This window comes from Sebastes umbrosus, chromosome 10, assembly GCF_015220745.1.
Source record: "Sebastes umbrosus isolate fSebUmb1 chromosome 10, fSebUmb1.pri, whole genome shotgun sequence".
Lineage (NCBI taxonomy): Eukaryota > Metazoa > Chordata > Actinopteri > Perciformes > Sebastidae > Sebastes > Sebastes umbrosus.
Window position 1 is genome coordinate 19,310,468 of NC_051278.1, and position 12,691 is coordinate 19,323,158.

At 41.5% G+C, this 12,691-nt stretch overlaps 1 protein-coding gene across 6 annotated transcripts in view; it reads left to right on the forward strand.

Annotated features, from left to right (window-relative positions):
• pde10a (phosphodiesterase 10A) overlaps nucleotides 1–12,691 on the forward strand; it is a 66,839-nt gene that overhangs the window by 24,349 nt on the left and 29,799 nt on the right. For all 6 annotated transcript variants that reach the window (XM_037782594.1, XM_037782596.1, XM_037782595.1 and 3 more), the window contains exon 2: nucleotides 11,107–11,238. In XM_037782594.1, the coding sequence (XP_037638522.1) occupies nucleotides 11,107–11,238 (132 nt within the window). The remainder of the gene's footprint in view (nucleotides 1–11,106; nucleotides 11,239–12,691) is intronic.

Sequence of the window (12,691 nt, forward strand, 5' to 3'; positions counted from 1 at the left end):
TAGTTTATTATTATAATTATACCAAAAAATATTTTTCATATTTATTGCAATACTTTATATATAATATAAATAAATAATACTATATATATATATATATATATGCATATATATATATATATATATTCTAAAGCTAGTTATATATCCATATAAGTTATACAGGTTTCTTATTCCATAGCTTTGATAAATGTTTAGAGTCCTACAAAAAAATCATTATGGCTTTTATGTCAGCTGTTATTTATTTAATTATCTTGTGTACTATTTATAGATTTTCAGGGCTGAGAGAGAGCCTGGGTAAAATGCATTTCATTGCATTTCACTGTACACTGTACTTTTAAATGCATATGACAAATAAACTTGAAACTTGAAACTTTTGCTTAATTTTAGATATTTTCTTATTGTCAGAGGCAGGTACCATCCACAGTTTTTTTTATTATTATTTTTATTAAAAAAAAATAAGTAAATATATTGAAATGATTAGTGCCTGCATAACAAAAATATTCAGAAAGTTAAGTGAATGCATTTGTAATTTTCAGTAAATATTCACATATAATATACTTATTATTTTATTTATTTTTAATTTTTATTTTATTTAGTGAAGCAAGACAAAACAGGTGAAATTTGACAAGACAAACGGAAACAAACAAAAGAGAAATAAAACTAAATAACTAAACTAAATAAAATACATCGGGTGACATGATATACTTATTATTACTTAATATTTTTTAGCATGTACGTGCTTTTATCTGTTTTTTTATTTTTGTAATATTGCTGTGGGAAGTTCTACTTTAGGAGTTATTGTCATTTATAATCTCTGTGATTGTAACTTACACTGTCTGTATGCCCACATGAATAACTCCGTCAGTGGCTCCAGCTGTTTAAGTGGCACCTCAAGTGACCTTTAGTGGCAACCCTGTAATAACAAGTTAGCAGTTTGGGGCCTGGGATACTGAGTGACGCCAAAATACACACATAGCAGTAAACTGCAGTCGTGGAATGTATTATTGAGGTACAGTATGTAGGTATCCCGCCCTCGGACTGACCAAAAAAGGAGAAGAATTTGAGATTTCACAAAGCTTCCAAACTCACAAAACAACAGTAGATGCGTCTGACTGAATATTCAACTGTCTTATACTGTTTTTTTAATTCTATAAACAAGTCGTTCACAAATATGTTAACCAGAGAAAAGGTTCAACATTGACTGCCTGCTTCTACTTTTGCTATAATTGTCATTATGTGAGTATCATAGCTCACATTAAATGTTGCACTGTACAGCTGTCAATTAATCTAGATTAAATGTAGGATTAATTTGACACACTGTTTGCCTTCTCACTGCATGTTTCCCTGTGATTGGTCTGGGATCAGAGAATAATTTGATTACATTTCATTCACACATGAACGCACACATGTATTTCTGTTTTCATAGCACTGTTCACGCAGACTTTTTGTGTTAAAAAGTTCTATTTTGTTCCCTGGCAACTGTTAATTCGTCATTGTTTGTCCTTTCTGGTTGCTGGACTGTCCAACAGACGCCAGTTTGTAAGACGACGTGTTGGCTCATTCACTTTCTGGTTGCTCATGTGATTCTAACTGAGCAATGAGTTAGTCCTGGGGATATTATAAATAGCTGTTTGTAGCCTCACGTTGCGGGGAAATATAGAAGCGTTTGTATTGTTTGTGGATAGCTGTGGTCAGATTCGTAGGTCAGCCAGGGTCAGCCCTAATGTGATCTCTCAGGCATTTTCAAACCCAATTGGTTGTCGACGAATTGCTTAACTCGGTGAAGAAGGCTGCATTGTCAGGCAGGAAGTGTTCACGCTGGACATTTCCTGCCCCACCGCATGCCTTCTCTCTCACTGCGAGGACTCCTCTCGGCACAGTCACTGAATATATACATATAGTGTTAAATATGATTTAATATGAAAATTAAAGCTTCATTGAAATTTGAATGGCTAAATAATTCCAGATGCTAAACGGTCTCTCTTTGTGATTTGTCTTGAGTGTTTATTTAAACTCTCAGGAATTTCAAGCCAAAGAAAATTAGCTTGTTATGCAGTTTGAACCCATTTTTTTTTAATATATCAAGATCTGTGCAGGACTGGATCGGTGCCAGGGCACAGTGCACGATCTGAGCGGCGAAACAGATGACATTCTCCTCGAGGCGTCCGTTGACCCCTCGTCAGCTTGTCGTGGGTTGGTATCTGAGGGGATGGGAAAAGGCCACATGCGTGTAGATTTCTTTACAACTTGTCCTCGTGTCAAGGCTCATAAAAGAGCAGGGCGCTGGAGAAGATGCACAGATCTGTGGTTCTCATTACCGGGTCCCTGTTGGCCCCTCTGCAGAGCGGCTGCAGAGTTCAGCATCAGTCCAGATGTGGAGCGGAGGGAACATGACCCCTGATCACTGATGTGGCTCTAGGGGGGGAACGGAGGCAGCGCTACATCAAACCACCAGTTAGGGTGGGATGTTAACTCCAGCTTTACTGTTAAGGCTATGTGATCGACCACCGACTGGCTGTCGTTCGGGGAATGCACAAGAAAGTTTTGAGTTGAGTTGAAGGTGAAGGTTGACCTGCTGTGTGTCTGTAACTGCAGTCAGAGAGTGTTGCCGCTTGCCTGTGACGACACTATTAGGCCGTGGATCAAGGGACATGCCTTATCTACATCTCAGTTTGCCATTTATAGCCCTTACCCTTTACGTCTAATGACCTGGACCATGGAAGTGGAAATAATGCAAATTACATTTCCATGGAAATCTCCACCTCTCTCTCTCCCTCTCTCTCTCTTGAGTGTGAGGTGTGAGCTTGCATGTTTGTGCAGCGATGTTTGTTTTCGCCATGCGGGGGCGTGTCTCTGGAAGTGATCGGACTGCAGTTGAAGTTCAGGGTGAAACAGCGTTTTCTTAATTTGACACCTTTTCACTGACTGACTATTGATTTAGCCGCACCGGTCACCTCACCCTTGGTTGCTGTGGAATGTGGGGCGTGTGAGAATATATATGTATATGTGTGTGTGTGTGTGTGTGTGTGTGTGTGTGTTCCCCTGCATATGTACATACTCGGGTTCAGCGGCACAAGCCCAATGAATAAGTGAGGTGAGCATTGGGAAAGGAGTCAAAGCGTTTTCATCTTTTTCTCCTCTTTGCCGCTCACTGAATGTCAGTGTTGGACGCTGGGCTGCAGCCCTCCCAGAGATAAGATAAGAACCACATGCTCTTCCCACCTCCTGGCAAAGGGAGTCCCAGGCGGACCTGCTGACGCACGCACTCCCCCTCCCCTCCCTCCCCTTTCCTGCCTCAGCCTCATGTCAGGAAAGTGAAAAGTAGTACCTTGGCAGTTTGCCCTTGACTCTCTGCCAGAAGGAGTGCGCTTCAAGAGAAGTGGTCTTTTCCCTTTTTCTCTCGTGTGCATTTTTCATCCATGTGTTGCCGGGGAGGAACATCTTGCTCGCTAAACATCAGCGCCGCCGCTGGGGTCGACCTCTGCCATTGACATCGCCGCCCGGCATCGCCTGACAGGAGCGCTGAAGACACATGTTCACTTCTGTTCAGGCGCCTTCACACAGGCTGACTGCTTCATGGGAAATAGAGATGAGTGATGGAGATAAGGAGGAGTTGGCTGTTGTTTTTAGCAGCTCTTAAAATGCCCCTTTATCTGCATATGTGAGTTTATTGTTTCAATTAAAGCAATACTTTCCTTTGGCAGTCCCTCCAGGGATTTGCAACCTTACATTGCACTTTTGTCTAATTCTTGCTGTAAATCTACATATTTATATCCCTTTTTTCTGCACAAAATACCGGTAACCCAAATAACAGCTCAGGTCAAATGAAGTCACACCTCACTCTCGACTACAGTATCCACCTTCCTTCCAACTGCCTCATCAATTTTCTATTAACTGAGACGTTAAATAGCCCCCAAGGTGTGTAATGTGCCTATTGCACCCAACAAGCTTCACCTACCAAACCATCTCTGACCCTAAAGTTAACCATCTCTACCCTCACACCTCAAACTAACCATTTTACGGAGGTAATTGGAAGTTGGACAACAAATATGATCACCATTACCATAACTGTTTAAAGAGTTACTCAACACCAGGCTGTTCCACCTGTAACCACACTCACCACTGATGTCACAGTGTCCTGGTGTACACCTGCGCATCACTGCAACAAGGTTAGAAGTTCAACCACTGGAGATCCACTATTTACTGCCATTTTATTGACTAAATGTTTATTTGATGAATCAACAAAATAATTTGACGGATTATCCCTTTAAAAACGGACCTATCGTGGACGGAGCATTAATTTTTTTTGCAGTGGAAGGCTAAGGCTTCTGTCTTCGCGTCATCAAGTTACATTCACCTAAATTACAGTGCAACCTTTATGGGATTTACAGAGCATACCTTGTGATATGTGGATGGTTTTTCTCTCATCACAGACACTTATATTGAGGAATTCAGAATTTAAAATAGAATCAAGTTAAAAAGAAGTAAAGAGGGAGTTGATCAGCAGTTGAGGATGTCCATCCCTGTTCCTCAGCTCTCAGATGAAGACTGAAGTGATGAGAGAGGTTTAAATCAAACAAAATGTAAATTGTGAAATGGATACAGACAGAGAAACAAGGCCTTGCTTCACAGGAGTTTCTTTTTTTTCCTATTCTCTGAAGGAGCTTCCTATGAAGAGATGCAGCATCAGAAATACTCTTTCTGATGCTTTCCCTCTCGTGTGTCACTGATAAATGTTGACCTGTTTTAGTATGACTTGTGACTCATCAGGCTGTTTTCATACACCATTCCTAGCTATACCTACGAAAAGTAATGCACTGTAATTCGTATATATCCCATGAAATCAATTTGTATGTAATCCATGTAATTATGAACCAGGAAGTATAAAGAGGGACAAATGCCATGTAGGGAGGAGGTCTGGGTGGATGGGTGGTACGCCCAGGAGACTGGTGTTTGTACCCCGTGTGAAACCAGAAGTCAACGTTGATTTATTTGTCACGTAACGTCCGTACTTAAGGAACGCACTTCTGGAGTTATTTTAACCCAAACCATGATCTTTTCCTAAACCTAAGTCTGTTGTCTAAACCTAACCAAGGTGTTTCCTGTGAAGACTGAAGTCTATTCTGAAAAGACTGGAGTGAAAATTGACACGTGTGTCACGTGTTGCTGGACATTCGTAGGAAAACGCACGAAAAATGAGGAATAACCTTTCGTTAGATATTATACAGACTCGTTGCAACTCATATATGACATCTCACCGCAACTGACTCAGCATCAGATTTCAATGCTGGTGCGTGTTTCAATACTTTAAAGTTGCTTTTTTACTGCAAAGCATGAAAGAATATTTATTGAAAACACATTTTATTATATGGATGGAATGAATTACTTACAGTTTACAGCATCTCTACAAGAATTTTACTTTTCCATATGAAATCAGACCATGCTTGATGCCTGAAATTCCACATAAATACCACAAACTGTTGCAGACACAATATATAGATACCCAGCCCAGGCTGGCTGTAAACACATTCCCCGTTCACACTGAGAGTGTAGAGACCCAGACAGACTGTGACTGGTTTGGCCTTCCCTTCCCAGTCCCAGGGTGTGGTGTGCTGCGCTGTGCTGTGCTGTAGTCAAGATAAGTGTTATGCAACAATAGCTCACTGAACATGAACTCAGGCTTCAGTTTTTACACAGGAAGCCCAAGTCTGAGTCAGGCACCAAAATCTCTGCCAACTGGGCTTCAGCCGCTCACAAACATGCTGCGCAACAATCTGCTTCCCGCCTATACATTTGTCTGAATGGGCGCCTTCATTTTCACTCATTTAAGCACAGAGGTGGGAAGTACATTTACTCAAGTACTGTATTTAAGTATAATTTTATGCTACTTCTACATAACACAAGTATTTCTACTTTATGCTATACTTTTACACCACTACATTTCAGAGGGAGATATTGTACATTTTACTCCACTGCATTTATCTGACAGCAAATAAAGATTGTATATTAAAAAAAGTACAACACATTGTGAAAGACTAAACCAGTGGTTCCCAACCTTTTTAGCTTGTGACAGATGTTTTCATTTTAATAGCCATTCAGGGCCCAATTTTTCACCAAAAACATTTAGAGAAACGTCCAAATTATGAATACAAAAATTTGTAAAGCAAAACTTTCTTTCCTACCCTATTAATCATCTCGTAACCTTCCAGATTTATCTCTTGACCTTTGGAGGGATCCTGACCCCTAGGTTGGGAACCACTGGACTAAACTACTGTATATAAAGTACATAAACTAGCTCCATTTCCACAAGCAACAACAGTAAAATGCTACTTAGTCATCAATGTATCGGTATTAACAATCAAAAATATATATTCTAATATATCACATGTCACAGGGGACTTTTTTTCTACAGAGTACTTTTACTTTTGATGCTTTTAGTACATTTTGTTGATACTACTTTTGTACCTTTTACTTCACTAGGATTTGAATGCAAGACTTTTATTTGTGTGTATTTTTACATTAATACTTAAGTACATTATCTGAATACCTCTTCCACCACTGTTTAAGCGTAATCATTTTAAGTAAATGGCGTTTATCCCCTGCTGCAGCCTTTGCACAGCCTACAGTATAGAGACAATTTAACGATGTAAACATGGGAAGACAAAACTGAAAGTTAGTTCATGGATTGGCTCAAGATTTCGGAAAATTTGAAAATGGAACGAATCTAAAAAAGAGCCTGTTAGATGATGGGGATTTTTTTTGTTTATGTTCAGCGTGTCAGACATTGTGTTATCTTATCTTGATGACGCCATTGTCTTCAGCAGCGTTGGCCCCAGAGGGAAGGAACATTTTTCTGAGGTAAAAGAAAAAAACACTCTGGTCAAACCAGTGACCAAGCGTTTGCTTCTTCTACCACAGCAGTCTCTCTCTCTCTCTCCTGATTGAGTGAGCACATGTGGTTCCCAGTCCATTCTGGACCACAGCATGTGGGACAGATCTGGCTGCACCTTTGATTAGCCGTCGTAGTCGCAGGCCCAGGACACTGACGCATATCCCACAGCTCTGAGTGTCACTGCGGTCACATTAGGTTGAGCTGTGGCTCGAAAAGACTTCAGAAAGGAATCAGAGGGGAAATTTGTAAGGTCGTCAGAAAGACGCAGGATTTTAGCGGGACAAAAAGTGCCATCGATCACCATCATGCTGCAATATAGTGGGTCAACCGGTCATTCTTTGACTTTTTACAATAACCAGTGATTTTCTTCTTCTAAACTGATACAGATAAATACTTATTGTTTCTAGTTGCCACCTGAACTAACTGTGATGCTTAGAGCAGATGCAGACACAGCTTTATCAGTATCTGTACCGATACTGTTTAAAACTGTCTGCACTCACTTGTTGAAAATATGTAACACTGATTTTCAAACTGCTTTGCTCTTACATTTGTTCAAGAGGAAGTCGACCCTCGAAGGCTTTCCTGTCGTATGCACATGCTTCCGTTAATGCATCATCGTGATATTGTATTACATTGGATCATCATAACATGGTTTAGTAGGATATGTCTGGTGATTTTTCATATTGTCAGAAAATACAGTGAAAAGACCAAAACCAACCAAATGTCTTGCTACCTGAAATAACCACAAGAGCACCAAATATGTATTAATCCGCAGCTGAAAATAGTCCCCAACAAATGCAGTATTTACTCCTGTTTGAATCCTGTATGATCAAAACTAAAATGCTCAGCTGTTTTAGGAAATGATTTAGCCTTTTTTATTTTATTTTTTTTATTTGAATGAAAGCATATATTCAAATGGGCATGGACTAACACTTTGTTGATTTCGGTCATTTTATGTGATATATAACAAACGGATAACAAAAATATTGATTATGGCCAGCCTTAAGCAATTATTGGCCTGATACTGATTAGCTGACAGATAGTAAATGAATGTTAGTAAAAACTAAAATGTGGTCATGCTTTCATTCCACATTATTGTACTTTTCAAAAGTCCATCAGCTGAAGCAAAAGTTAAGGGTTGAGTCAGGGGTCAGAAATGAACAGTGGCTGTTCTAGAGAGCCATGGTTTGCTCTTTCTTTACCAATAAGGGCGCACTCACAAGCCAACATTTAGTCTGTTTTAATCGAACTCTGGTGCGATTTGTTTGGACAGTTGTGAATGCACTAAACATACGCTGGTGCAGAACAAAACAACCGGTCCGAGACCGCTTGCGAGAGTTGGTATCGGACCGTTTCCAAGCAAACCAAAACGCAGACTGCCTGCACGGGCATTAGCTGAGATGGACACAGGTAAACGACAGGTTACAGAGTGGGAGAGGACTGACCTCTGATGTTTGCTTGACCTCAGGACTGAAGAGAACATACAGAATATGATAAATAATGTCAACAAAAATAGTGACGTTTGTGAAGTCATTCGAGATAAACTGGAGGAGAAGGGATTCGTGCGCACAGTAGATCAGTGCCGAGTCAAAGTCTACGATTCCCTTCATAGAAGTGGCAGCTCTTGAGACGAAAAAGACAAATTTGCTTCTTCGTACAAGCCCCTCAGCAAATTATTATTTTCTATTTGGTCCACTTCAATTTGTGCACTGTGAAACCGAACCATACTAAATAAAAAACGAACCAAATGTATCATTTTTACTCTGATTGGGACTAGCCAAGCAGACTACAGCTTGTGAAAGCGCCCTGAGGCTTCACCAACTCCCTTGATGTACCCAAAACACCATTTTAGCAACCGTTATATGCCCACTGTAAAATTCTAATCACTGCAATTTGTTTTTGCCCCATGGTAATAGGACATTTGACTATTTCTGTTCTTGTGCTCACACATATGATAGCTAAATAAATTCTCAACACAAAACCTGTATTCATAAAATGATACAGCCTCCTTGTGTTTTTATTTTTTTAGTGTCACTAATCACAGTGCCTTCTTTGTTTCAAATAGGACAAAGTCGTAAGGGTATTTGCAGCGCTCCCATTTTACTCCTCTGTGTGTCTCTCTGTCCCCTGCAGCTCCATCCACCACCCCCTTAACTTTCTCTGATTTATTAAGCCGTATTCTGCCGATGTGCGTCAGAGCTGGCCAGGAGTCCCGTGAGGCGCTCCGCTCCTGAAGATCTGTGTCTCGTGTCTGGATAGCGTCAGACCGCAGCGTCCTCCACCCCCCAAACTTACCCCCACCTCTGTTTGCCTTATTTGCCTGCAACCACAAGCCTGCTCGACCTACACACACTCACACACTGAGCAGATGATCCATCGTAACTGCAGATCAAATTATTTGTTCTGGGAGAGTAGATCAAAGGTCGCGGGTAGCTGCTCAGACTGTTTACCAGACTCGGGAGCACTTTGATTCTAAAATTAAATTCAAATTAAAAGTTATTCCTCAAATACAAATTTTTAACATACATAGACATACAAGAGTTACCTGCAGCTGAAGTGGATGCTTCTCACTCCACCATCTGGTTTTATTTTGTCATCTGGCACAACAGTGCCACCCTCCACGTACAGTTCTGTTGCCCACAAGTCTGTAGCCATTCACCACCCTGATATCAGGATTTTAGATAGACGCACCACTTTGTAATATTTTCGTGCAGTGTGTTTGCATGTTTGTGTGGCTGACGCAGTGGGCAACGTACGGGTCTGAGAAGTGAAGCCAATGCCGAAGTACCTTAAACTTGCATTCTTTCTAATAGACAGCAGGGGGCGACTCCTCTGGTTGCAAAAAAAAGTCTGATTGTATAGAAGTCTATGAGAAAATGAGCCTACTTCTCACTTTATTTATTATCTCAGTAAACATTGTAAACATGAGTTTATGGTCTCAATCGCTAGTTTCAAGTCTTCTTCAATACAGCGTGGTGTTCGTTTAGTAAATTATGGTCCCATTTAGAGTCAAATAGACCATAAAGCAGGCTTCTTTGACTTTCACAATGTGTTTTCAGTTCATGAAAGTTAAGTATAACCTTTTTGGTCACCTGAAAATATCTTTTTCAGCATTTGGTTGCACTTAGCTCCACCCTCTCGTGTCACCTCTGGTTGCAAAAAAACAACATGGCGACGGCAAAAATGCCGAACTCAAGGCTTCAAAACGGCAGTCCACAATCCAGTGGGTGACATCACTGTGGCTACGTCCACTTCTTATACAGTCTATGGTCTGACGGCAGAACACCTGCCTTCCAGCTGCTTGTCCTCCTGTGATTCATACTTGAAGGGAGTCTACACAGATGCTGCTGATAAAAACACATTTTGTGAGAAAGTGAAATGAAAACCATCAGGGCTGTCTGAAATCAACGGCCTGCTTACTACTCTTATCTGATAACAGATATAACTACTGTGTGCAATAACCATAAAATGTAAATTTAGTACGGCCATAGGACTTGTTTTTCTTCTCCAGGAATAACTACTTTCGGTTGCATTTCGTGTCAGCGTTGAGTTCCCGGTCTCATGAGGCGATGACGTCTCACTGCTGAATTTAGACAGCTACAGGTCTTTGTTTTAGACACACACTCCATTTGCGCAAGTGACCCAAACATGATGGTTTCCTAGTGCATCATGACGGCCTCTCAGACGCCAGCGGGTGTATTAAAAACAACTTTCCCTCAACGATGGTCTGGCAAATGGCTTTTTTCCCTGACAACAAAGACAGTAAACAGCAGCACTTAGCGAGCTCTCAAGAACCTAATTGCCTATTAAGCACAATCGAGTCCTCCTTTATCCTGCTGCCTCTGTTGGGGGCTCCTATCCCTGGAGACACAGCTTTACAGTAAACATAAGCGAGCTAACCCGGCTATCTGACAGCTTTAGCTGGAACATAGGCGCTGCTGCTGCTGCTCTCACCTCGCAGTAAAGAGAACGAGACGACCTTCGGCTGTTTCTAGTCTGTGCATTTGTTTGGGTGTCTGTCTGGATCACCGTGGGCCTTTGGCAGCGTGTAATATGACGTTTCCATCCTCTTATATCTTTTATGTTTCTCTCCTCCATACTTTTCTAGCATTATTTTGTGCACCATCTCCCAGAATATTTTTTTTATTTTCACATTTTGCTTAGTCTAGGCTGTGCAGTGCGTGAGCTAAAATAAGTTTTATTTCTGTGTTTTCCAGGCTTGACAGATGAGAAAGTGAAGGCCTACCTCTCGCTGCACCCGCAGATGCTGGACGACTTTGTGTTGGAGAGTGTGAGCGCAGAGACGTTGGACAGATGGCTGAAGAGGAAGACCGGCAGCAGGCCTGCAGGTATACCCACTCCCACACACACGCACACACACAGCAGGGACAAACATGGAAACACACACACACACATGCTGAAGCTCTCTGGATCGCTGTGACATAATGATTGGATCAGCGGATTCCAGGATATTGACGCACAGTTGTAATTTCTGTGATATTTTGATTTTGTTAAATGTTTGTACTTTTTAGCACACATAATCCCGTTATATGCGTTCCCGACTAGTCAACCACAAATACAGGCTGCAGCCATGTCCGTCATTTGCTTTTATTGCGCTGAATAAAACCTTTTTCTCTTAAAGACCCAGAGTGTGCCTCTGCGGGTTGTATTTATTATCCCGGCCGTTTGCAGTACAAATCACTCATCTTCACATGTGTCTCCTTTAATCGTCAGTGTGTGTGTGTGATAGACAGAAGAGAGGGAGAGGCAACGGGCCTGTCGGGTGTTTACGGGTCATTAGATGTGTTTGAGCGGGCCGAGTTGAGTCTGTTCCGTGCGCTCCACACACAGCAGACTGTTTCTCAGACCAACCGCATCCATCAAGGGCCCACAGGGCTGGCACTCTGCCCAGTCGAGCTGCTGACGTCAGAGGCGACCTCCAGAGACATGCAGCCGGCTGAAGGGGGCCCAGGGGAGGGGTAGGGATGGCGGTGGTGGTGGTGGTGGTGGTGCGGGGGGGGGTTGCGCTGGCTCAGGGTGTGGGTGTGTTGAAGTGAAATGGGGAAACTGGCGAAGGATGGATTTGTCACATTTTGGAGCTGCTTTCTACATGAGGTCTGCAGACAGTTGCGTTCATTGCTGCCATGCAGGGATGTCGATTTCACAAGTCTGAGCCTGCATTTGAAACCGTTTCCTGTATACAGTATGTGTGTGTGTGTGTGTGTGTGTGTGTGTTTAGGTTAACAGGTACAAAATAGAGGCCCTCATGTTAATCATTCTTGCTGGCGCCAACTAGGAACTAATTTAACCCACATATTTCAGGTCAGAGCAGGTGAAGCCCATGCAAAGCAGAACACTGACTCACAAAACTCCACCACAGAGCCGACATGAGAAAGACTTTCGGCTTATTGTTTGTGTATTTCATCAGTTTTCAGTTATAATGTGAGTCATAAAACTAAATTCCCTCAGTGTAAAGGTCAAGTTTTCCCATGCTTTGCAAAGACTGAAGAATTTAAAGTACCATGTAAACCATTTTGTTTACTACAAATTACACATACTTACATGACAGCTGACTGTTTTTATGCAGGATACAATATATTGCGATACTGTAAGCTAGGCGATATAATTGCAATTTTTTAAATCTAATTTTAGGAAAACTGTCATAGTATAAAGAACGCACCATCATATGCATACAATTTGAGTAAAAAAAGTTTGCTTTTTTATTCAATCAGAACAGCGGGATCTGCGTTTATCACAGTCCCTGTAACATCCAACATCATAGCACTACTTTGAGAGGGAGCA